Source organism: Leucoraja erinacea, chromosome 3 (genome assembly GCF_028641065.1).
Source record: "Leucoraja erinacea ecotype New England chromosome 3, Leri_hhj_1, whole genome shotgun sequence".
Classification (NCBI taxonomy): Eukaryota; Metazoa; Chordata; class Chondrichthyes; order Rajiformes; family Rajidae; genus Leucoraja; species Leucoraja erinaceus.
The window spans coordinates 65121435-65149330 of record NC_073379.1 but is presented as its reverse complement, the minus strand read 5'-3'; the positions used below and the strand labels follow the sequence as shown (position 1 = coordinate 65149330).

Genomic DNA, 27896 nt, shown 5'->3' with positions numbered 1-27896 from the left:
ATCATTCTCTTGGGGTCCCACCCTTAACTAAACAGCCTTCTTCCCATTTGTATCACCACAGAGACTTGGTGTTTGTTTTGATATTACACGTTTTCTCTCAAATTTATTTTGTTGCTTTCTTCTGAGCTCCTTAGTGTTCTCCTACCAAATCCTAAATAACTTCCCAATCCTTGGGCCCACCACCAGCGCTTGCCACTTTGTATATCCTACTTTTCAATTTAACCTGATCTTTGATTGGGAAATATTTCCCCAAGCCTTATGGAACAGCTGTAGGAATAAATGACACTGTCCATATACTACCCTATCCTAGCTTACACTCTCAGTCCATCTTAAACTAGTATTAATGCCATTATACACATGCCATTATAACTGCTGAAGACATGATTGGGGTCCTGCACCTGGATTTTATCAGATTGTGGTCACTACCTCCACAAGGATCTATAACGACAATATCACTTATTAATCTATCCTCCTCCCTCACAAACAAATTGAAAATATCCAGTTTCCATATCAGTTCAATACACCATCCTTGCAGTCTCTATACATTCTTCTTCTAGATACCCGTGCCAGTTTGGTTTGATCAGTCAAAATGTAGATAAAATCTCCCATGATAATTGCAGCCTCAGCAACTATTTCTGAGAAATTTCCCCATATATACAGTGTATAAAGTTGTATTCCAAGTTTTAAAATGCATTCACAAAGAAAAACATTTCCTCCTCTGCACGTCCATCACAAAAATGGCCATCAAATGAATCATGTTACTGGTCTGTACTATCTTAGTTTTTAATTGTTTTGAGAGGGCATTTTGATTCCAATTTATTGCTGAAACTATCTCCCTCAGTGTTTCATATACAAGATGATGATCCATTTGTGATTACATGGCTATCAACTGGCAAAGGCATTTTAAAGTCCATCTAAGTTTCATGTAATATTTCCTCGCAGATGCCATACGTATAACTTGATCAAGAACAGTGACACAACTAGAATAACTGCCTCAACTCCAATGATTTGGAGGTTTTATCCTGACCTCAGGCACTATCTGTGCGGAGTTTGTACATTCTCTACACGTAAACAGGCCCTTCAGTCCACTCGTCCATATCGACCAAGATGCTCCATCCAAGCTAGTCCCTTCTGCCTGCATTTAGTCCTTATCCCTCTAAATTCTTCCTATCCACGTACGTCCAAATGTCTTTAAAATGTTTTATAGTACCTGCCTTAACGACCTTTCCTGGCAGCTCATTCCACATACTCACCACCCTCCTACCTACATGTGATGCCACTTTCAGGGAACTGTGTACCTGTACTCCTTGATCCCTCTGTTCTCTACTATTCACTGTGAAGGTCCTTCTCTAGTATGACTTCCCAAAATGCAACGCCTCACACTGGACATTGAACTCTATTAGCCATTCTTCAGCCCACTTGCCCACCTGATCAAGATCCTGTTGTAATTTTTGATAACCATCTTGGATGCCCTGGTACCTTCCCACATTCCAAAATGGTGTAGTTGGCAAGTTAACTGGACACTGCAGGTGCCCTTGGTATATAGGCACGGGGTAAATCTGAGGGAGTTCTTGGGAAAATGAGGGGAATAAGAATTGGATCAGTGTAAATGGGTCATGGTGGGAAAGAGTTTAGGACAAACATCTTGTTTCCACATCACATGATTATGATTTGATGAGCATCCAGATTCAATGAGCACAATCTTTCTGAAAGAAAATTTGGCCACCATAATTTGTTTTTCTGCACTGTTCCGTTCAATAGATAATTTCCCCATCATAACATAGATTTACTATTATAAAGTGCCAAAGGAAGTGCGGCCAAAACATTTTCCAGCGATCTAAATATTTGGAGTTATATACATACCTGGAATATTTTAGGAGCACTCACTAATGAGGCCAGGGCAGAAGACAACGTGGCTGAAAATATTCCTGCAGTAATCAAAGGCCCAAATCCAGATGCCAGGCTCATAACCTGAAAAGAATCCAAATTAAAACAGAATAGATTACAATTTTGATCAATCATTTTCCTACTTACCTGTGCCAGGTAAGTATCAATACTTATTTAGAATATCTGCTCACCTGTTTCAGACTTCATTTTATCAAGTATTATCATGCACAACAAAATTTAAACTTGTCAAAAGTCGCTATTAAAAAAAGCAAAATGTTAGTCATGGCAGGAATGATGGCTTTGATGTCTATGGTGGGTGTGTTTAATTAAAACACTAATCCACAATTTGAATACAATTTTTGAAATACAAATGACTTTTTACATTAATATAAAGCTTTCTTAAAGTCAAGGTGACAACTTTCTGTGCCATATGTAAAAAATATACAGTTAATTTATGACTCTCCTACTGATATGCACTTTTGAAGATGTAACTAGGAAAATGGACAAGGGAGAGCCAGTGGATAGAAACACAGAAACATAGAAAATAGGTGCAGGAATAGGCCATTCGGCCCTTCGAGCCTGCATCGCCATTCAATATGATCATGGTTGATCATCCAACTCAGTATCCTGTACCTGCCTTCTCTCCATACCCCCTGATCCCTTTAGCCACAAGAGCCACATCTAACTCCCTCTTAAATATAGCCAATGAACTGGCCTCAACTACCTTCTGTGGCAGAGAATTCCAGAGATTCACCACTCTCTGTGTGAAAAATGTTTTTCTCATCTCGGTCCTAAAAGATTTCCCCTTTATCCTTAAACTGTGACCCCTTAAATGACCCCTTGTCCTGGACTTCCCCAACATCGGGAACAATCTTCCTGCATCTAGCCTGTCCAACCCCTTAAGAATTTTGTAAGTTTCTATAAGATCCCCCCACAATCTTCTAAATTCTAGCGAGTACAAGCCGAGTCTATCCAGTCTTTCGTCATATGAAAGTCCTGACATCTCAGGAATCAGTCTGGTGAACCTTCTCTGTACTCCCTCTATGACAAAAATGTATTTCCTCAGATTTGGAGACCAAAACTGTACGCAATACTCCAGGTGTGGTCTCACCAAGACCCTGTACAACTGCAGTAGAACCTCCATGCTCCTATACTCAAATCCTTTTGCTATGAATGCTAACATACCATTCGCTTTCTTCACTGCCTGCTGCACCTGCATGCCTACTTTCAATGAATGGTGTACCATGGCACCCAGGTCTCGTTGTATCTCCCCTTTTTCTAATCGGCCACTACTCAGAAGTAGTGGCCGATTAGCAGTAGTATACCTGGGCTTTCAGAAAGCATTTGATAAGGTCCCACATAGGAGATTAGTGGGCAAAATTAGGGCACATGGTATTGGGGGTAGAGTGCTGACATGGATAGAGAAGTTGTTGGCAGACAGGAAACAAAGAGTAGGGATTAATGGGTCCCTTTCAGAATGGCAGGCAGTGACTAGTGGAGTACCGCAAAGCTCGGTGCTGGGACCGCAGCTATTTACAATATACATCAATGATTTGGATGAAGGGATTCAAAGTAACATAGGAAATTTGCAGATGACACAAAGCTGGGTGGCAGTGTGAACTGTGAGGAAGATGCTATGAGACTGCAGGGCGACTTGGACAGGTTGGGGGAGTGGGCAGATGCATGGCAGATGAAGTTTAATGCGGATAAATGTGAGGTTATCCACTTTGGTAGTAAAAACAGGAAGGCAGATTACTATCTAAATGGCGTCAAATTGGGAAAAGGGGAAAGACAACGGGATCTGGGGGGCCTTGTACATCAGTCTATGAAAGTAAGCATGCAGGTACAGCAGGCAGTGAAGAAAGTGAATGGCTGGTTGGCCTTTATAACAAGAGGAATTGAATATAGGAGCAAAGAGGTCCTTCTGGAGTTGTACAGAGCCCTAGTGAGACCACACCTGGAGTATTATGTGCAGTTTTGGTCCCCTAATTTGAGGAAGGACATTCTTGCTATTGAAGAAGTGCAGCATACAAGGTTAATTCCCAGGATGGCGGGACTGTCATATGCTGAGAGATTAGAGCAGCTGGGCTTGTGCACTCTGGAGTTTAGAGGATGAGAGAGAATCTCATTGAAACATATAAGATCGTTAAAGGTTTGGACACGTTAGAGGCAGGAAACATGTTCCCGATGTTGGGAGAGTCCAGAATCAGGAGCCACAGTTTAAGAATAAGGAGTAAGCCATTTAGAATGGAGACGAGGAAACGCTTTTTCTCACAGAGAGTGGTGAGTCTGTGGAATTCTTTGCCTCAGGAGGCAGGTTCTCTGGATGCTTTCAAGAGAGAGCTAGATAGGGCTCTTGGAAATAGCAGAGTCAGGGGTTATGGGGAGAAGCCAGGAGCGGGGTACTGATTGGGGATGATCAGCCATGATCACATTGAATGGCGGTGTTGGCCCGAAAGGGCCGAATGGCCTACTCCTTCACCTATTGTCTATTGTCTATTGAAGCAAAACATTACATGAATGTCATTTCAACTTCACGAGGCTCATGGGTGGGTTGGGCAGGGGGAGGTCAAAGAACTGTGGCAATAGGACAGGAAACGATACACTTTGGTCCAGGCCCAAGACTGTACAATGCTCCAGAAAACAGCTTTCCATAATAAATTAAGAGTGCATCTAACAATGAGTTGAGTCATACGCGAATAAAAGCCACACCTGTTCTTTAGAAACAGAATGTATTGCTTTTGAAGTCTCCAACAATAGCTGAATGACATTAAACACTGTTGCGGTCCTGCTGTCTGACATGTCAGGTAGTGTGCTGTTAGGTTTTTCAGCCTTTCAAGTACTAATTAGAGATACTTAAATTATCATGTATTTATTTTCTGCTCTTTGAATGCTACCTTAGCAATTAAACCTCATACATTTAATGGATCAAGTAATACACTCTCTCATGAGTATTAGTGTTTTAACATCCTCACTAAACTAACATCTCCCACTGACAAATTTAGAATTGTAACCAGATCTCTGAGAGCAATGGCAGTGGGCCAACTCAGGGACCAAAAAGAATCAATTTGAAATAGAGAAAGTATGTTAGGCAGGTTCAGATTGGGTAATTAGAATTTATTTTAGCACACAAATGCTGGAAAGTCAAGAAATGGGAAGAAATTACCTAGGCTTGCTGTCCTTGGAATCTAACATTTTAGTTTGGGACAAAATAGGGCTCCAACTAGAAACGTCATCTATTTCTGGACGATGAACCCTATGAAATGAAAACAGTTCCCTTCAAGAATACATAGAATTTAATGAAGCTTTATTTAATAGGGACCATAGTTTTGTCTTTAAATCTTAAGTGTTGCACACTTGGGAATTTTTTTACTTCTGTGGAGAAGAAAATTAAATGGCACTTTTAAACAAAATGCAGTTATCCTGAACCTGACTAACAGACTTCCTCTATTTCAAACTGATTCTTTGTGGTCACTGAGATGGCACACCACCATTCCTTATTAATTTAGCTTTCAACCAATTCCTTTTGCCACCTGACAAGAGATTTATCAGTGCACATCAATATCTATGTTGGCAAGCCTGGCACTGACAGTCTTTTCCACCCCATCAACGTGTCACCACTTTCAGGGAACTATGGACTTGACTTGAAGACGGACACAAAAAACTCAGTGGGTCAGGCAGCATATCTGTAAAAAAGGAATAGTTGACGTTTCGGGTCGGAACCCATCTTCTTATTTCTTATTTTAGAAGTGTCAGAAGAAGGGCTCCAACTAGAAACGTCATCTATTTCTTTGGTATAAACCAGCATGTGCAGTTTCTTCCTACACACATGAACTTGGATCCCTGGATCTCTCTACTTATTCCTGGAATTTAGTGTTTTTGCTGCATGCCATTGATTAGGGGTGGGAGATTGCAACCTTCACGTGGTCCACCCTGCTTCGACAAATGCAATCAACTTGGCTTGCATAATCAAATAAGATCAAATAGAACAAGCTGACCTACAACTTTAGGCTGTGCACGCCATACGCAAGAAGAAGAAGCCATTGATTAGAAGCCAAAGCATTTTTTATATTAAACCATTAAAATAATATTTTAAAAAATTCCTAATTGCACTATAACCACTTGAAACAGACTGCACTGCCCACCTCAATCTTTAGCAAATGAAAACAATTCCAACTACTGGATTCAAGAATTTGCCACAAGTGATTTGCTCCTTGTAACTTTTCCAGCCTTACTTTCTCTGCTGCACAAAGTGAAGACAGAAAACCAATCTATAATTAAAAATAGAGTTACAAGGTTTTAAATAAAACCTCCCAGTGTGTAAATACAATACCAGAAGGCATTCAATTAATTTTACTCAAAAATTCCAATTTTGTTCTTTTAACGCAGCACATTCTGGAAATGGTCCTTCACCTCTCATACACTTGTGTTTATGTAAAATATCTTGCTAATCAATATCAAAAACTTCATACATGCCAAAATATTTTACGATACTTAACCTTTTCAAAATCAGTAATGTTACCATATATCGTGAAAAAATACAATCAACGACTGGCTTTGATCCTATTGTTTTGAAACATGAATTACCCCATGCTAAGTTCAGAAATCAAAGATTAATTTCTAAACTGAACATTATAATCTATACGTTTACAACTTTGTATGCAATAAGCCAAGGGAGAGGACAAAGACTTGCCTAAATTGATGGTAAAAATCAACTAATTTATAGTATCATGTGTCAGGTCCTGGTATACAAAGCAACAAAAAGCAACCAATTTGAAATGGCTGTAATTCTCAAGACATCCCATACCCAACAGCATTATGGCCTTTATAAGGATTCTTGTTCAAGGCAGTGAGTCAACATCTTCTCAAGAAAAATCAAGGATAGACAATAAATGCTGCCCTTGCCAATCCATACCAACAAAAATGAAACCAATTCCTGTCTACTGATACTCTCCTCCGCCTAGCGGAGCTGGTCCTAACCCTTAACAACTTTTCGTTTGACTGCTCCCATATCCTCCAAATCCAAGGCGTAGCTATGGGCATGCGCATGCCTGCCTCTTTGTAGGATACGTTGAACAATCCTTGTTAAAGGCGTATCGTGGCACTATCCCCGAACTCTACCTCCGCTACATCGACGACTGCATTGGTGCTACCTCCTGCACCCATACAGAACTCATCCATTTCACCACTAATATCCATCCGGCACTCAAATAAACCTGGACCATTTCCGACATCTCCCTACCGTTTCTAGACCTCACTATCTCCATCGCAGGTGACAGACTACCGACATCTACTATAAACCCACTGATTCCCATGGCTATATGGATGACACTTCTTCCCACCCTACTTCCTGTAAGGACTCCATTCCCTACTCCCAATTCCTCCATCTACGTCGCATCTGCACCCAGGATGAGGTATTCGAAACCAGGGCATCGGACATGTCCTCATTCTTTAGGGAACGGGGGTTCCCCTCTTCTACTATAGATGAGGCTCTCACCAGGGTCTCTTCTATACCCCGTAACTCCGCTCTCACTCCCCATCCCCCCCACTCGTAACAAGGGCAGAGTCCCCCTTGTCCTCACTTTCCACCATACCAGCCGTCACATACAACAAATAATCCTCTGACATTTTTGCCACCTCCAACGGGATCCCACCACTGGCCACATCTTCCTATCTCCTCTCCTTTCGACTTTCCGCAGAGATCGCTCCCTCCGTAACTCCATGGTCAATTCGTCCCTTCCCACCCAAGCCATCCCAGCACCTCTCCTGGCACTTTCCCTTGCAACAGCAGTAAATGATACACTTATCGCTTTACCTCCCCCCCTTGACACCATCCAAGGACCCAAGCAGTCTTTCCGGGTGCGGAAGAGGTTCGCCTGCATCTCCTCCAACCTCATCTATTGCATCCACTGCTCTAGGTGTCAGCTGCTCTACATCGGTGAGACCAAGCATAGGCTTGGCAATCGCTTCGCCCAACACCACCGCTCGGTTCGCAATAACCAACCTGATCTCCCGGTGGCTCAGCACTTCCAACTCCCCCTCCTATTCTGAATCCGACCTTTCTGTCTTGGGCTTCATCCATGGCCAGAGTAAATTGGAGGAGCAGCATCTCATATTTCGCTTGGGTACTTTACACCCCAGCAGTATGAACATTGACTTCTCCAATTTCAGGTAGTCCCTGCTTTCTCCTTCTTTTCCCCTCCCTTTCCCAGCTCTCCCACAGCCCACTGTCTCCGCCTCTTCCTTTCTTTTTCCCGCCCCCCCCCCCTTAGTCTGAAGAAGGGTCTCGACCCGAAACATCACCTATTTCCTTCGCTCCATAGATGCTGCCTGACCCGTTGAGTTTCTCCAGCATTTTTGTCTACCTTCGATTTTCTAGAATCTGCAGTTCCTTCTTAAACAAAAATAATTTTTATTTAGAAATCACCACTGATTTACTTGGATACTGAAATACTTGTCCACAAATTCATGGAATTTAGCAATCATTAAAGCCATCTCATTTCACCTTTTTCTTCTGTCATTAAATTGCTTTTAAATCACCAGAGAAATGTCTTGCACTCTCATTTCATTATCCTCATCACTGAAGCAGTTAATTGTTTCTTTAATATTTTAAAAATAGATTGGATCTACTACTTTGTGCTGCCCTAAATGTTTTAATCCAGTGTAGAAATTCAACTGAAATTATTTGTAGTGGTAGAACCAATCTTCTACCTCCTGGCTGTAAGGTAGCTTTCGACTAGATGTAATGGCAGATTATTATATCGTTCAAGGAATCTTTCCTCAAGCCACTATGATTGAAGACAGGGGTAAGGAGATCATTTCGAGACTCATTCATGAACTCTCCACGAGACATTCAATGCCGTCCAAAGATATATCTTCAAAACACAGTCTCTTAATTAATAGTAACTTTATTGTCGTAGTAATAAACAGTAAGATATTCATCCAAACATCTTCTTGTTTAAGTACATTTTGATCTTACTCGTAGTCAAACTCGTGCGTGGTGGAACTCGTGCATGGTTGAAAGCTGTGACCTCTCCGCCATGCTTCTTCTTACTAAACTAAAAAGCTAATTACTAGCACGAGAGCGCGGGAATCCCAGCCGCATACACGCCTCGTTCCACGAAATAAATCCCACCCACATAATTACAGGCAGATCACATTTAAAGGTAACTGGTTATAGTTATAACATACTGAGTTAAGCTGAAGGCTACTACATACCTGTCCCTAATTGTTCTGAGCATATAACGAGGCAATTACTAATAGACATTAAAAAAGGTTGCTATAAAAGCTTAATATATATGAAAAATAAAAAAAATATTTGTAGTGGTAGAAAGTATCAGTATCCAAAAAAATAGATGTTTCCATCTTCATCTTCTCGAAGCAAGCATAACTTGGTTATTAGTCTTATTAAAATATTGTTCTTAGTCTGAAGTCGTACTGTGCGCACCAAACACTTAACGTCAGGCATGATACCCAGTATATAGTCCAAAACACAAAAGTCCAAAGTTTTGACAGCATGAAACTTCTTCCTCCATGTCCGATCAATTCATGAATATGTCGTAACAATAATGTTGATATGTTAAAGTCCTTCGAGAGAATAATAGGATTTCTAGCAATAATGTTCACTGTGATGTTTTGTTTAATTTCGGATCATTAGCAGAGATTTCAAATCCCAGCTCAAGCTTTGGCCATTCTCCGTCTGGCTTACAGAGAAACTCTGGTCCATTGATCCATCTCTTGTTGCTTAAGATGCGATCTGCTGTCAGTCCTCTAGAAACTTCATCCACAGGATTTTCCTTTGGGTTAACATATTTCCATGTGAAACATTTGTAGCTCCCAATGCTCTTTCCATTAGCAGATTATTCGGAAGACTAACACTTTCTTGTTTGAAAGGTAAGTCCAAACAATAGTGTCTGTCTATCATCTTTACTGAGTAGTTCATAATATCCAACAACTTTAACTCTTCCCTGGGGATTTCTTCAGGTTCCTTACTGATACTTTCATTGAAGTCATGATTGTATTGTTTGATCAATAGTTTTTCTAATTTACCAGTAGATATTTGATTAACAGCAGTGGCTGGGCAGTTCTTCTGGTTCCTGCTTCCGTTGTTCCTTCTCAAGAAGCCATAGATAACCCATCCTAGTAGGGTTTTCACAGCAAAGGTCCATCCTTTTGGCTCCTCACAGTCTGTATAGGTTCCAATGCCTTCAAAACATTCGTTCCGATAAGTAGGTCGATACCAGAATTTATTTTAGGTATCTTGACATCCTTCAAATAAGGCCATTGTTTCAAGTCCTCATGCCTGGGTATATTTTGATGACAAACAGGCATGGACATGTGTAAACACCTCAGATATTGGTATAAAACTGTCTTCATCCAGACTAGATATTTCCATACTTGTAATGTAATGACTATCACAGGATTTCTCCTCTTCATGGTAAGCAATAGAATCTTAGTCTTTTCTCCTGTAATGCCCAGCCTTCTCATCAAGCTTTCTGTACAAAAGGTAGCCGTACTTCCATGATCCAAAAATGAATATGTTTGCAACACTGTTATTCCTCTTGCTATTCCTTACCTGTACTGGTAAGATAGAGAAGATCCAGGTTTCTACCCCAGCCCCAATATGGGCAGTTATGAGGTGAGGTGACAGCATCACCAGTAGCTGGCTTCTCCTTCTGTTCTATTTGCTCCGGCTTCTTCTGCTCAGTGTGAAGTGCTTCAGGATGATCTTGCTTGCACTTATCACAAGTTATGGGACTCTTACAGTCTTTAACCATGTGTCCTTTTTTCAAACATCCAAAACAGATTCCCGTCTCCTTTAAGAAATCTATCTTTTCTTTATATTCCCTCTTCTTGAATCTTCGACACCACCTTATGATGTGATCAACTTCATCGCATAACAAACAAAATCCTTTTTGCTTGATAGTAGATGTATCTCCTTCCCTTTCGCATTTCGTTTCTGCAAGTATTACAGTGGTAGCAAAACTACTTCCCTTAGGTCCTGATCTTCCTTTTGTTTTTGTAAAGGTAGAACCATTGACAGTTGCGATTGGTTTAGGATCCTGAATACTCCCATAACGTAAATTTGACATGAAGCATACTTTCCTTTCTAAGAAAGCCACCAGGTCTGGTAACATGGCTTCTCGATTCTCATTTTCCTCCATCAGACCTGCTTTATCCCTCCACTTTTCTCTAAATTTATAAGGCAGTTTTAGTGTGATAATTTACATATGGCTAACAACATTAATTTCTTGCACGTGGTTGAAATGTTTCTTCGAGACACAACAACTTATATTAAATATCACGAACTCCCGCAATGCTTTTGCGTCTTCTGGCTGGATAGCTGTCCAAGCATAGGCCTTTCATGTATGCATATGCGATCTGGTGCTCGTTACCAAACTGTTCTCTAATCAACTTTCTTGCCGTTCGATAGCCCTCACCGGCAGGCAACCTCCGTCAACTTGCAACAAACCCCTTTGGATATCTGCTTGTGTAATACTCCAAAAATTGAAAAAACAATCTTCATCATCGTTTCCTCTCCACTCCTCTCTCAAACTGGTCTATGAAAGTCTCATATTGCAAGTGATCACCATTGTACTTAACAATTTCCATTTGAGGTAATGTGGAAGAGATATTATGTTGAGCTAGAGACTCGCTAATTCTCGTTTGATTCCACATCAAATCACAGACTTTCTTCTCTAAATCCCTCCTTGGACTCAGAGGAAAGGTAAACAGGCCTCTGAGAAGAGTGCTGGTCTGGATAAGTTTTGTCACGAGTTTCCTTGGCTTGTTGTTCTTCCCAGGCTGGGCCTCAATGTAGCATAAACGGGCATCCGCCAATCTTGGCTTGCTCGAGCCTGTGTATCACACCTCCTAAAAGAATACTGAATTGGTGGTTTGTTATGAGCCTCATCAGGAGGCCCATAAATCTGTTACTTCGGTCTGACATCCTGTTGTTGAAGTAAAGCTTTGTCAGCCCACCATTGTTTCAGTGGGTGTTCAAAGGCACCAGACCTAGTGGCCCCAGCTGTGGATTTAATCCAGCTGCTGTCTCCAGCTCAGCAGCTCCTTGTTGGACTGAGGAACTCTTCCTCTGAGATACTTTCGAGCCGCGTCTTGAACCTTGGCACTCCAGTATGTCAATCTTCGTCCTGGCTTCTTCCAACTTCATATCCAATTCCAACTGTTCCTTCTCTCTCTTTAACTTCCTTCTTTGTTCCTCAACCTCGTCTGTTCCGCACGTGCCTCGGCCGCTTTCAACTGTTCTTCCTGTGCTTCAATCTCATGCTTTCTCACCAAAGCAGCAACTCGTAGCGAAAGAGCAGCCATAGTTGCTTAAGCTTCCATACGACCCGAGGCTCTTGATGCTGAACTGGCTACAGAACCAGATTTATGTCTTGATCTTCGTGTAGATACATTCGAGATACTATCATGTGGTGTAATCTCCTCTTCCACATCAGCACCATGTTGCGTAGCATCTCCTGCTATAGCACTCGCAGTCCTTCGTTCAACTTCAGCTAACCATCTCTTCGCATCTTCCATAGAATCATCAAATAACTTCACCTTTTCCTTGAACCACTGGGTGTGTCTTTCGAGTTCTTCCTGAGACAGCTGTGAATCCAGCAGTGTTTTTGTTTATCTCCAACCTCTTTACCGAGGCTGAATAGTTACCCCAGATTAGATTGCACTGTCTTCACGTTCTCATCTGATTCCATTAGTTCCTTCTGGGATTCAAATAACTGGACCATCTAATTCCATAATTTGTTTCTCTCCTTCTGGGTTTCTTTCAGAAATGCAACCCGGGCCTTTTCGGTGAGCTTAGCTTGGCTCTTCGGATATCTTGGCTTCTCTCCGCCACCTTGTGGCTCCTCTGACTCACCTGCTCCATCGATTTAAACAGGTCTTGGCAGACTGCCAAATCTGCTATTTGGACAAACAGGACCTCTTCAGTTTTCTTCAGTCATCATTGATAAACATTCTGCCATGTTCCAAAGCACCCGATAAGACACCAAAACAAAACTGGACTTTCAGAAAACATCCAAATATTTTCGAAGTAAAGAAGTGACTTCAGTTCAGAAAGAATGCATCTTATCTTGACTTCAAAACAAACCACGGACAAGCACCTGGATTCCTGTCGCCCTTCGCTGCCTTCCAAAACTTAGCAGAACTGGCTTCTATGCCCTTCTCCAGACTCTTTATCAGAGCCAGGAATTTCTTTAAAATACGATGTTTTCAAACTTTCACAGCATCTCGTTAAGAAGCTGTTCTAATTAAGGCATTCCGGCTTTCAAATATACAGCATAATATAATAGCTGTTCTACTCACACTCTCGATCAGTGAAGTTTTCAATCTTCAGATAAGTTGCGTAGCTGTCCATTAACCTACCAGTCAGGTAAGCTTCTCTAAATCTCTGACAGATCTATCTTCAGTTCCTCTTCTAGGGAACCAACCTTCAGTTCCTCTTCTGCGGAACCAATCTTCTACCTCCTGGCTGTAAGGTAGCTTTCGACTAGATGTAATGGCAGATTATTATATCGTTCAAGAAATCTTTCCTCTAGCCACTATGATTGAAGACAGGGGTAAGGAAATAATTTTGTTACGCATTCACGAGCTCTCCACGACTCATTCAATGCCGTCCAAAGATAAATCTTCAAAACACACTCTCTTAATTAATGGTAATTAATGGTTTCTTTATTGTCGTAGTAAAAAACATAAGATATTCATCCAAACGTCTTCTTGTTTAAGTACATTTTGATCTTATTCGTATTCAAACACGTGCATGGTCGAAAGCCGCGACCTTTCCCCAATGCTTCTTCTTACTAAACTAAAAAAGCTAATTACTAGCACGAGAGCATGAGAATCCCAGCCTGCAAACATGCCGTGTTTCCATATAACAATTACAGCACGGAAAACAGTCCATCTTGGCCCTTCAAGTCCGTGCCGAACACTTATTTTCTCCTAGTCCCATCTCCCTACACTCAGACCATAACCCTCCATTCCTTTCCCATCCATATACATATCCAATTTATTTTTAGACCAGACTATGCAAATAAAATGGGGCAATAGGTTCTCAGCCCCATTTGGGGTTAGCAATGGTGTTAGACAAGGGGGAATTTTGTCCCCTGTCCTTTTTAATCTATATATTGATGATCTGTCTAAACAATTGAAAGCCTGTAACACTGGGTGCGTGATTGGTAATATTTTAGTGAACCATATTATGTATGCAGATGATCTTGTGGTCTATAGTCCATCTAGCGCTGGTCTCCAGCAGCTCCTTACTATATGTTCCGTGTATGGTGTGGAACATGACATTAAATATAATGCTAGTAAGAGTGCTGTTTCCCACCCACATTATTACAGGCAGATTAAAGGTAACTGGTTATAGTTATAACATACTGAGTTAAGCCAAATGGCTACTACATTATTTTAAATGGTTTTTCTGCATCGGAGTATGAGGTTGAAATGAGCTTATTGTCCGATCATAGAGTTATACTGCGTGGAAACAGACCCATTGGCCTAACATGCCCACACCGACGTGTCCCACCTACACTAGTCTCGCCTGCCTGCGTTTGGCCCATATCCCTCTTAACCTGTCCTATCCATGTACCTGTCTAATTGTTTCTTAAACATTGAAATAGTCCCAGCCTCAGCTACCTCCACTGGCAGCTTGTTCCATACACCTGCCACCCTTTGTGTGAAAATGTTACCCCTCAGATGCCTATTAAATCTTTTTCCCTTCACCTTGAACCGTTGTTCACTGGTTCTCGATTCCTCTAATCTGTACAAGAGATTCTGTGCATCTACCCGATCTATTCCACTCAAGATTTTATACACCTATAAGATCACCCCTCATCCTTCTGCGCTCCAAGGAACAGTATCACAGTCTGCTCAACCTCTTCCTATAGTTCAGACCAGAATCTTGGCAACATCCTCATAAATCTTCTCTGTATACTTTCCAACTTGACAACTTCTTTCTTATAATTGTGTCCAGAACCAACCACAATACTCAAAATGCAGCCTCACCAACGTCTTATAACTGCAACATGACCTCCCATTCTCAAACTCTAACTGATGATAGTCAATGTGCCAAAAGCTTTTTTTGGCCACCCTATCTGCCTGTGACCCTACCTTCAAGGAACTATGCTGCACTCCTAGATCCAAGAATTATTATCAGATAACCTGCATTTAAGAATAAGGAGCAAGCCATTTAGAACGGAGATGAGGAAACACTTTTTCTCACAGAGAGTGGTGAGTCTGTGGAATTCGCTGCCTCAGAGGGTGGTGGAGGCAGGTTCTCTGGGTGCTTTCAAGAGAGGTCTAGATAGGGCTCTTAAAGATAGCAGAGTCAGGGGATTTGGGGAGAAGGCAGGAACAGGATACTGATTGGGGATGATCAGCCATGATCATATTGAATGGCTCGAAGGGCCGAATGACCTACTCCTGCACCTATTGTCTATCCACGTTAGAATATGGAGCCTTTCTAATACTCTTTGAATGCCTGTCAAAGATTTGAAACATCGATATGACTTGAAAGCCCCTTTCATCATGTTAACCTTTGCAGGACATACTAGTGAAAAAGCTGCTGAAACTTTGCTTCACTTTATTCAGCACGCTTTAATTTGAGAGCATAACAAAAGCATTCATTATGCAATGAGATTATTTTTATTACTGGAATAAATGAGAAAGTTTATCTTGTTGCATTATGTACAATGAAAGTTATAATGCATTTCGTAACTCTTATTCATTGTTTTGTGCCTCTACATCTATCACATTAACTTACTTTGAACAGACTATTTTTTGCAGCCAGATCTTTAACATTTACTGCAAATCTTTCATATTATTGCAATGCTCGTTATGATGTCCTATCTCACTTTAGGGTGAGTCTTTCGATACAATTGAACCTTCAATCACAATAATCTATACTTCTGGAACAGCAGGTTCAATTCCAAAAGCAAAGAGTAACTGCCTATGACATCAGGCAGCATTCAATCGTATGCGGGACAAAGGAAATGGAATTTAATGCCAATGAGAAGGAAACTGGCACAAAAAGCTAGGTTGTAATCATTGTTGGAGACACAAGGCACTACAAGGCACACAAGGCTGGAATCTCAAGCAAAACAAAATGGAGGAAATCAGCAGGTTAGGCAGCATCTGTGGAGGGAATAGATGGACAATGTTTTGGGTTGGGAGTTTGGGTTTGGAGTTTGGGTTTGGAGAGATGGAATATTGCGTTGGGGGACCAGCCCGCCCAACGGGTCCCACCGTGTAGTATCAAATAAAGTTTGCTTATCAGTCAGACGGTAGTAATTAACCTCTGATGGTAGCAATATTCAAGTAATATACTTTTTAACATGCTACCACTTTGCATTCAAGGGCTTAATTCAGAGCTTGTTGAGGCATTGATCCTCATTTCAGTGAATAGAGTGAAGGTCAAAATAACCTTGAAGCCTCCCTGAAACCAATTGCTCCTTCAACTGTTAAAGTCCATCTCTTAACCTTATCCTGGTATGAACATTTGGACTGCAGGGAACCCTATCATTTAAAAAAAATCCACAGGCTTGATAAAAAAAAGTTCTCCATGCCACATCCTTAATCTGCTTTGATGCGGCTCTTCATTCAGTACCAACAAATGCGATTGCCTACACACTAATCGGAATCAATGCATAGACATAGCCCCAACTGCACAGGCGCAGCACATTTCCCCTCATCCCCAGCACTCTCTCCCTCTTTCCTTCACCCTCCCTCTTCTTTCCCCTCTCCTTCTCCCCTCCCTCACCTCTTTCCATCTCCTTTCCCCTATCCCAGTCACTCCCTCCATAACCCCTCCCCTCCCTACCCCCTCCTATGCCCCCCACTCCTCACTTCCCCCTATCCCCCCCACTATCCCTCCTTGCCTCCCCCACTGCCCTCCTCTCCCTCTATTTCCCACTCCCTACCGGCAGGTGAGGAGATCAATCTGCGCACGCGCGTTTTTTACGATTTTTAAACCTCGACAACTTTTATATTATGCCACCGATCGGAACAAAACTTGGTGCACTTGCAGCACAGGAGAATGGTGACTGTGCTGACAAATATCATAGCGCTATCATGTATCATTTTTGCACAAATAGAAAAAACGCACAAACCGGAAGAGCACAAAATCAAAGTTTTAGTTATCACGCCGCGTCATACGTCATCACGCTGCATCATGCCGTGTATTTGATCTGATACGTCAGTCAATTATGCCGGCAGTCGCCAAAAAAATCGCCGTGAGGCAGGCCCTTAAGATAGAGCTCTTAGGGCGAACTGAATCAAGGGATATGGGGAAAAAGCAGGAACGGGGTACTGATTTTGGTTGATCAGCCATGATCATATTGAATGGCAGTGCTGGGTGAAAGGGCCAAATGGCCTACTCCTGCACCTATTTGCTATGTTTCTCATGTACCTGAAGGTAAGGTGCAAACGCGAACAACTGGGATTCAGATCAATTAAAAAGAGTTAATCAGATAAACACTTATGACAACTCTACTGCTGTGCCACTGTGCTGCCGAGCTTTGTACACAAGTAGGACCAGACATCATTAAAAATTAATTATTGCATAATTTTATGCTGTGCTCACTAGATTTCAATGGTGTAATTCTCTAATTAAAGGCCGTCCAATTAAAATGATCTATCAGGTGTAATACTATTAGGAAAATGAGATAAATTATAAATGGAATATGCTTTACTCTTTTTCTAAGGTGCTATAAAAATAACTTCTGCTGCTTTCATTTACTGTCCAATGTTGCAAGTTATTACTATTGGCAAATTTATAATCTTTACATATTTTAAAATAGAGAACAATTTTGCTGATCCTCTTTTCAAAAAGTTAGATTATCAGAACATCCGGTACTAGCCAATAGGCACTAATAACATCCTTCCAGTTTTTTCTCTTCTGGAGGAGGTAAATTCTCAATGTATACTTTAATGTCAGCAAAATCTATGTGAAAATTAATCCTTTGATTAGTCTTCCGATGGGCGGCGCGGCTCTCGCCAGCAGCGGCCTCTGCAGTCTGTCCGCGTTTTATTATTTTTCTGTCTGTGTTTTAATGTAGTTTTTGTTATTTTTTGTTGGGGGGTGTGTGTGGGGGGGGTGGTGGGGTGGGAGGAGGGGGGGGGAACTTTTTAAATCTCTCCCTGCACGGGAGACTCGACCTTTTCTCGTCGGGTTTCCGTTGTCGTTGGGGCCGCAACGAGGAGCGGCCTCCAACAGGAAGAAGCCGGGGACTCTGGTGCTACAACTCACCGTCGCCGTCGCGGGGCTGGCCGAGTCCGGAGCGGGTGGAGCGGTGGAGGAGCGCTGCTGCTGCTGCTGCTGCGGCCCGACCGGAGAGTCGGAGGCTCCAACGACAGGTCTGTGGACGGCGGCACCGGGAGCCCGCGGGTCCCTGGAGGGAGACCGCTTTTCAGGGCTCTCGCAACGGTGACTTCCCCCGCCCGAGTTGCGGGGTTGAAGAGCTCCTGGAGCGGGGTCTAACATCACCGCCCCGCGCGGCTTGGAATGGCCGCGGGACTCTGCGAGCGCACGCCGGGGGCTCTAACACCAAGACCCGGTGTGCGACCTCGCACCACCCGGCGTGGCTTTAATGGCCGCGGGACAATTGCCATCGCCAGCCGGGGGCTTTGACTTTGACTCTGACATTGGGGGGGGGGGGGGGGGGGGGGGGGGGGGGGGGGGGGAGAGTGCAGTGGAGAAATAAGTTTATTTGGCCTTCCATCACAGCGATGTGATGGATGTTTATGTAAATTATGTTGTGTCTTGGGTCTATGTGTTTTGTATGTATGGCTGCAGAAACGGCATTTCGTTTGGACCTCAAGGGGTCCAAATGACAATAAATGTATCTTATCTTATCTTATTACAATAAATTATTTACAGCAGAAGATTTTTGGTGCATCTCTGGAATTGGATGTATTCCACAAACATCAGTCACTAGTTATGAATCTGAAGTACTTAGTAAAAATATCACAAATTCACTAACATGTTAGTTGTACGCAAATATTTCAGGATTGCACATATTGAAGTGACAAAAAATTAAAATTAACATTTTTTAAATTAATTCTCACCTGGAAGTCATTCATTAAGCCATACGAGCATTTATTTGTGGCACAGGAGGAGAAATTGAAACCCAATTTACAGGCTGCAGTGGTGCAATTATTCAGTGTTCCGGGGGTGATCAAATCTGTCAGGTTCCCAGTTGCATCACGCACAATACAAGCACCTAACCAGGAATAAAAAGTATGCACTATTACTGGAGCAAATGCTGGTGCCAAAAGCAATCGGCAGATCTGGCAGTGCCAATGGAGAAACAAAATCATCATATCAGGTTATGGACTCTTTATCAATAATGGAGAATACAAGCATACAATAGAATACAGAACAAAGGTATGGTGGAGAATAATAATAATAATAATAATAATAATAATAATAATATCTTCTATTGTCATTGCACATAAGCGCAACGAGATTTGGTATGCAGCTTCCATCCGAAACAGAGAGAACATCTATGAGGAGAGATTGTCACGGTAAACATTACCTTGAACAATGGCAATTGGAGAAGGAAGAGAAAAAGGAAACAAAAAAAAATGCTGATCGATAATAACATTCAGCAACATTTAAGATGGTTAGCCAAAATTATTGAATTAAATTCAAAAGTTGTAACATGTCCAGGCGCAAGATCAGGTGCTGTCCCTTGAGCTTACTTTGGGCTTCATTGTAATAAGATAGGAGGTCAGAATGGAAATAAGTTGTTTTCCCCCACTTTTCCAGTTCTAATGAAGGGTGTAAGTAGGAACTGCAGATTATGGCTTATTGGTTTATATCGAAGGTAGACACAAAAGCTGGAGTAACTTAGCGGGACAGATAGCATCTCTGGAGAGAAGGAATGGGTGACGTTTCAGGTCGAGACCCTTCTTCAGGCTCGTTGAACTAAAGGAGGATTAATTCTTTCTCCATTAGGATGTTGCCAAGCTGCTGAGCATTTCTGGTTATTTCAGTTCTTGTTATGACGTACACACTGGCATTTACTGTATGATCAATTACCTAATTGAGTGACACCTTTCTCTACCTTACTTCTTTGTAGATATTCTGCTATAGCTAAAAAAATGTTATGGAACAGAATATGAAGATGTATAATCCACACTAACTGCTCTGCTAAAATCAGCTTAGTAGAAAGAACTTAAATTTACTGACATTCAGGTTGAAATTCAAAATGCCCAATGTCAAGGTTCAATAAATAGTTTTTCATAGTTTAACAATTCATTAAAGAATCTTAGCTAATATCACTGTCATTTAAATTCAATGCTCAAACATTTCTTTATGTTGCGATTTAATTAAAAAATCGAAAATTCTTGATTAGTGTACAAAAGTTTTCAACGAAATATTGCTAAAACCTTAAATCCTGGATTCTGAAACTCAATAATTAAATCCCATTGTAATTTCCCAATAAACACTATTTTTAAAAGCTTGTCATTTCATTGATTGAGAGTCATTCAAGCTTCCAAGCTAAAGGAGTCTGCATCGCAATTTACAGCATTTCCAAAACAAACTTACTACAACAGCAACATTTCAAACCGCTTGGATTCATAAATAATCAACGTACGACATACGCTCATCCAATTTAAAACATTACAAAGATTATATTATTCAAAAACTAAATTAAATAAAATCTTCCCTAATGTTTCACCAATCTGTGATAAATGCCTGTGTCAAGAAGCTACCATAGCGCACTCTTTTGTTTTTTGTACAAAAATCCAAAAATTCTGGTATGAAATATTTGATATTTTTTCAAAATTGATCAAAATAAAACTGGTACCAAAACCAGAATGGATTATCTTCAGAATATCGGAAGGTAACCCTGAATTAAACGTGTTTCAGAAGAATTTATTTAATTACGGGCTAATAATGGGAAAAAAGCTTATACTTAAATTCTGGAAAAATGCGCTGACACCAACAATAAAAATGTGGATATCAAATATGTTTGAAACATTACATCTGGAAGAGATGAGATTCCTCCTAGTAGGTAAAGCAGACCAATTCCAAAAGACGTGGTCTATGTTTCTGGACCTATTACAAGTATGAGGTGCAATAGTAATTTAAAAAAAAACAAATATATAAATAAGTGGTATCAGGACCTGGTAATGGGAGGTAAAACAACAAAAACAGGCTTGGTTGGTAGTCCCCTTTCTGCGGAGTTTAATGTTATAATAGAGCGATTGTTTCTATTTTCTCTTTCTTTCTTTTCTAGGGTCTATTTTCTCACTTTACTTCCTTCTCTAACTTCTTTCCTAAGGGGCTTTCTTTTCCCAACACTCTTGCACTTCACGACTCTCTTGCACTTTCTTTACTTTCCTTACTTCTACCTTTTTCTTAAAGCTCAAAAAAAATGAAGCGGTACAAAAAATGTATTAAGATACATGTGTTGTGTAGGATTGTAATTTACCGTACTTCTAATAAAAATAAAATTAAAAAAAAAAAAAAAAAAAAAAAAAAGGATTCATAAATAGCGAATATAAAGAAACACATTCCAAGTTGCTTCAGATATGTCTGACCATTTTATCAGGATACAGGACAGGAATGCACCAGAAGAATTGCAAGTACCATTCATTTAAAATGGTTACTTTGCAAGATCTTATTTCTTGTATATAAATATCACTAGCAAATTCTAGCTAAATTCTGGCTCATCTTGAAATAGCTTTAATGATTATTGAAATATTTTCTATTCAAGGCTTCTCTGTTTCAATATTCTAATAAATTACAAAATGTGGAAAAACCTTCAGGAGCTAATTAAAGTCAATCCCAACAGAATACATGAGGTTTTTCCAGTGACGAACATATTTATTCCCTAATGAGAGTTAAGAATACAAGAGGTCCTGGGAAGAGGTCACAGTGATGGATATTTGTCCATCTGTCGCTTCAGCCAATTTGTTTAATGTACTACATTGATTAAATCACTTCCTAGTTTGCACAATATAAAAAGGCAAACATTTACAGTAAAATATTGTTCACTACAAAATTGCTAATAAGCTCAAGTGTACATTGGTAGCAAGAATGATCAAATAAAACAAATGAAGTTACACCAATCTAAAAATATCAAGCCACCTATTGGGTGAATAATATGAAACCAATTGATTTCATGTTGATAAAATCAAGTTGTGGAAATATTGGCCAAATAGCAATTGGAAATTGTTATAAAATAAAGAATTTTATAGTAACACTCCATTTTTTTAAATTATTCAAGTCTACAGTATGGTCACTGCATTGTGGTAAATGCTTTCTAAATTCTTGAATGAAGTCTAATACGAAGCATTGCAAACTGAAATAAAATAATACTAATTGTAATACCATCTTTATTTAGGTAAAAACATTGTACCAAAAAAAGAAACTTTACCTGTAGCGACAGCAGCTCCTGCATAGACTATTGTGGTGATTACAATAGCCAAGAGCGTGCCTTTAGGTATGGCTAATTGTGGATCCTATTTAAAGATGAAAACATTAATAACATTTTAATAACCTTGCATCTTAGTTCTCTTCCTCACCCCCACCCCAATGTTTAACATTACAGTATTGTTTACTCAACAAAAGGACAGCAGGACAGGAACCAAGTAGGCTATTTTAAAATCAACTGACCCTGCATCGACATTGTTAAAACTCCCAAGAGGTTTCAAAATTTGTAACTGGTAAATGTGCACTATCTTCAAAGACTATATTCATCTTGACATTGTACTTGAAAATAGCATAATAAAAGATAGCAGCAATATTCCTCGGGGAGGATGGCTATATTAGTACGAGATCAAGATTAACAAGAACTTGGACGCTATTAAAGAACAGCATAAGCAGTATTTACAAGTTTAAAAGAGCCGAATCAGTGTGCAATTGAGTTAAAACAAGTGCCTTGGAGATTTTCTTAACACAAAATTAAAAGGGGCATTTTTTAAAGAAACCAAACCCAATTACTTGCAAGATCAGCGAGCTTAAATGTAGTGACATTGGAAGATAAGATAAAGATAGGGCTAATTTATTTGCAACCAAATCAGAGAAATTAAGGTGCACACAGTCATGAGCAGTCCAGTCCAGGGGGGGAACTTCCCACTCTTAAGAGAACTCATTAAAAGGCCAATACAGGCAGAAACCCTCACTCCAATTAAAACGTACACTTTAAAAGCGACACACAGCAAGTTAATAATGGGATTAGTTTGAGCAGCTTCTCTCCCCCATCTCAATTGAAGCAGATCTGGATGGGGTGAATGGCCTTCATGTAGGTTATTAATGTTCTAATATTCTACTTTTAAAACAATAGGTTTTAAAATAATTGAAAAAGCTATGGGAAGAGGCAGAAACGATGCTCACTGAAATAAAAATTATTGTACAGGAGTTAAGTGAACAGAGCAAGAGACCGAGAAACAGATAAATTGAGGTAAAATTACACAACTGATTGCCAAAAAAGTATTAAATGATAAGAATCAAGCATACAGTAAAGGCCTACAGTAAATACAGCAAAACTCAAGCACTGAATAGAATATCTGTGCAGTGCATCTTGCTAACTTCCCAAGTCCTCTTGTGTACAAAAACAATTCCAAGTACAAAACAATATATCCTGAAAATCCAATTATTGTGGTAAATTTATATATACTGATAGGTATAGTTGCAAATCTTCATTATGAAGTAGTCAAAAACCTTGATAGCAACTCCTCCTTCGTGCAACTTAACCCTCAATTCCCCAATCTTTCAAATATCATCTACTTCCACTATATAGAAACATAGAAATTAGGTGCAGGAGTAGGCCATTTGGCCCTTCGAGCCTGCACCGCCATTCAATATGATCATGGCTGATCATCCAACTCAGTATCCCGTACCTGCCTTCTCTCCATACCCTCTGATCCCCTTAGCCACAAGGGCCACATCTAACTCCCTCTTAAATATAGCCAATGAACTGGCCTCGACTACCCTCTGCAGCAGAAAGTTCCAGAGAATCACCACTCTCTGTGTGAAAAAGGTTCTTCTCATCTCGGTTTTAAAGGATTTCCCCCTTATCCTTAAGCTGTGACCCCTTGTCCTGGACTTCCCCAACATCGGGAGCAATCTTCCTGCATCTAGCCTGTCCAACCCCTTAAGAATTTTGTAAGTTTCTATAAGATCCCTTCTCAACTCCTAAATTCTAGAGAGTATAAACCAAGTTTATCCAGTCTTTCTTCATAAGACAGTCCTGACATCCCAGGAATCAGTCTGGTGAACCTTCTCTGCACTCCCTCTATGGCAATAATGTCCTTCCTCAGATTTGGGATACTGTGCTCGAAGGTAGAGTCATCCCAAGAAGAAATTCCTATACATCAGTTTGAATGATTCTCCCTTTACCAGTTACCACTTCCCCACCTTGGAAATTCCCTTTGTGAAAACATTTCAATATTCGCCTTTCGGACTTATGTTACGATAAGGTTTTCTAAACTCTGCAGTACATTGATCCAACCCTTTTAGCTGTTTCTTATATAAGATAACCTCTCATCCCAGGAATTAACTTTAGACTTTAGAGAACCTGGTGAATCGTTTCAGGCGATTGTCTTTCTCCTGTGGTTCTTCTCCACAATAGTCCACAAGGCTCAGCCACATCTCCACATTGCCCACCCATCTGATCTCACATTCTACCTTGCACAGAGCATGGCCCAAGGACTTAAACAGCCCTTCAGGTGAATCAGCAATTGGCTCGAACTTATTCCAGTTTGGTGCACTGCATTCAGTGCTCATGATGTGGAAGCCCAACTAGATTGAATGACTGCTTTGCAGACCATCTCTGTTCAGTATTTTCCCATGCTTCCAGTTTCCTGTTACTTCAATTCTCCATCCCATCTCCAATCTACCTTTGCCCAATCTATTTTTTTCTAACAGAGCCCAAAGGCAGTTTGAACAGCAGCAGCTCATCTTCTGACCAGGGAAACTGAAACCTTCAGAATCAAATTTTCTCCTTTACACAAATGCTGTCTGACCTGCTGGACTTTTCCAGCATTCCTTTCTTTTATTCCAGACTTTTAACAAGTACGAACATTAGGATACAGGCAGTACGGAATTGGATTAACTGAATCTTAAGAGTGTGGCGAGAGAGGCTGGACAATAGAAACTTACAAAATTCAGCCAATAGAGTTCTTATAGAAACTTACAAAATTCTTAAGGGGTTGGACAGGCTAGATGCAGGAAGATTGTTCCCGATGTTAGGGAAGTCCAGGACAAGGGGTCACAGCTTAAGGATAAGGGGGAAATCCTTTAAAACCGAGATGAGAAGAACCTTTTTCACACAGAGAGTGGTGAATCTCTGGAACTCTCTGCCACAGAGGGTAGTTGAGGCCAGTTCATTGGCTATATTTAAGAGGGAGTTAGATGTGACCCTTGTGGCTAAGGGGATCAGGGGGTATGGAGAGAAGGCAGGTACGGGATACTGAGTTGGATGATCAGCCATGATCATATTGAATGGCGGTGCAGGCTCGAAGGCCGAATGGCCTACTCCTGCACCTAATTTCTATGTTTCTAATAGTTGGACTGGTCAAGACTGCAGCAACAAAAAAATAGAGATTATGTGGGTTAACCGAGGTAGCAACAGATGGAAATAGAAATTCTTGTGACGGGAGAATTTGGTGCCAGCACCTAAACTCAATATAAAAATAGAACAAAAAAGGTATTAAAAGATAATTCTGTTAGCTTTTTTGCAATACTTTGAAGAAAATCTCTGCTACTGAAAGCAGTCAAGCCATGTGAAAAATGAAAGGCTGGGATGAAGGGAGATGATCGTATAAATCTGTTGCCAGACAGACTGTAGAGTTCACTGCTGCCAGTCATGTTAGAAATTGTAAATGAAATCCCATACGGATTTCATATTGTGGTTGAAATAGAAAACCAAGGCCGGGGGACAGGCAAGGATTCGGGAGATCAGCACACTTTTAAAAGACAGTTACAGATTTTATTTTGTAATAGTACTACTAAATTAGTTCTCCTACAATTTAATGAAAAAAATTTTAACTTGTACAATTTAATTGTAAAAAAAACCCTGCATAATTACTTTTATTTTAAGGTCACTAAAATGTTAGTATCAGTACATCACTAACGATATTCCCCTAAATTCTGAAATTAGGGGAAAGCCAGAATGGCTGCTTAACTGCAGCTGCATTGATGATTTTGTACAGACCACATATTTCATAAATTAATTAATTTCCTTAAATAAGTAAATACTCACTGCAAGATCACCAGAGATGTTTGCTCCAGCAAGTATACCTGTGGCAGCAGGGAAGAAAATAGCAAAGACCGAAAAGAAATCTTCTCCTTCTCGAAAATCTGGCCCAAAGTTTTCCGAAAATATTTCACCTGAAATGCAAATACAGTAAACTTAATGTGACAATTGCTTTTCAATAATACTGCTTTTATACAGTAGATCATGTCTATAATTTGTGCTTTCAGTGAAATATTCTAGTAACCATGCACCATGGTCTTATTAAATTTTGTTTTACTTTTGGACATTTGTGAATGTTCATGTGACAATTACTGGACAGGAAGAAATGCCCTCATTCATAAGACTGAGGTTAAAGGACATACTGAATCATGCCAGATTCCAAGAACTGACCAATTTTCCTTAAAAATGTAAGATTCTAAGATTGATTTCCTCATGTGTATCTTTTTAAATTAAAAAAAACCCACGATAGTTTTGTAGACACTGAACATATTTAGTTTGTAGCATGTCACACCTGGTTTTGTATTAAACTGAACATACAAGGGTCAATTGCTGCAAGAGTCCATAAGGTTCCATTCACTCTCCAAACAGTTGATGTTTCATAGCTACGCTCAGGGGGGGAATAAACTTGGGATTGAGTCTATTGACTGACCGAAAAGGAACCCGATTAAAAGGGTTCATCTCCAGGAGAAGAAAAACAAAACAAAGCGACCGAAACCAAGAAATTGCGAGAGATAGATCCAAGATACTGAACTGAAAGCACTGTTATTTTTCCCCAAAGTTGTTCTTCGGGAATTGAGATAGTGTATTTTCATCGACTACTACTCAATTTATTGTCTGCATTAAAAAGCGAAGTGATTTACATCCACAAAGTATCAACTATTCCAGACTATCGTCAGGAAGACTAAGCTGCTTTTGCACACCTGCAAAGATGTGACATGTAATTGCAATCTCACAAGATCACACTTTGTTCAGGTCTTCTACATTATTTCAATGCGTAATTATTAATTGGGTAGAGCAGCTACAATCCCAAATACACAACATCAAGTTCCACTAGCTAAGGTATAAACTGGGTCATCTGAAATGTTTATTTTAGGCAAATGAACATGCAATGGAACACATAGTTAAGGAAATTTAAGCTTGCAACGCTCCAATGTAGTGTTATACACAGTGAGATACTGTCTTCAAATGACATTAAACCAGGCCCTCATCTACCCTCTAACGTGCAATCAAAACAACCAAGGGCACAATCTAGTATCCTTATCAAAACCACAACAAATTACCCAGTGATTAGACATTCTTTTGTATCCTACACTGCAACTTGAATTATGTAGGATATAAAGAGCTTGGCCCACCCTCAGGTTCTGAAGGACATTCAAAATGCGAATCTTTTCAATCTTTCACAAAGTTAAATGAGGGCACCAGATAGAAGTGCTGACAGAAGTGGGTACTGTGCCTGTGTTCTTCCAAGAAAATTCTATGTTTCATCGAAAATTAAATTGTGGACCAAAGAGATGGGAGAGAAACATGTTACACAACCAATTGTGAATTGTCAAGATTCAAAAGCAATTAATAATGACTTGCACAAACAGTAGGGAGAAAAGTGATGAGAATTTAAATGACATAAATGGTTACGTTGTAAACAATTAGACAAGAGAATGTGTTAATAACAATCCTTATACACGAACAAATGAAAGGATGCCTTGAATATAAAGAATTAAAAGAAAAACAAAGTGCATAGTATCATCAGCTGGTTGCGTGCTGTCAAAATTGAAAAGGAGAATA

General features: G+C 40.3%; 1 protein-coding gene across 2 annotated transcripts in view; it reads right to left on the bottom strand.

Moving 5' to 3' along the window:
- Positions 1-27896, bottom strand: part of slc12a2 (solute carrier family 12 member 2) — a 140054-nt gene that overhangs the window by 39408 nt on the left and 72750 nt on the right. For both annotated transcript variants that reach the window (XM_055632836.1, XM_055632837.1), the window contains exons 8-11: positions 26121-26248; positions 22293-22377; positions 18970-19124; positions 1864-1971 (exon numbers count right to left, since the gene is read on the bottom strand). In XM_055632836.1, the coding sequence (XP_055488811.1) occupies positions 1864-1971; positions 18970-19124; positions 22293-22377; positions 26121-26248 (476 nt within the window). The remainder of the gene's footprint in view (positions 1-1863; positions 1972-18969; positions 19125-22292; positions 22378-26120; positions 26249-27896) is intronic.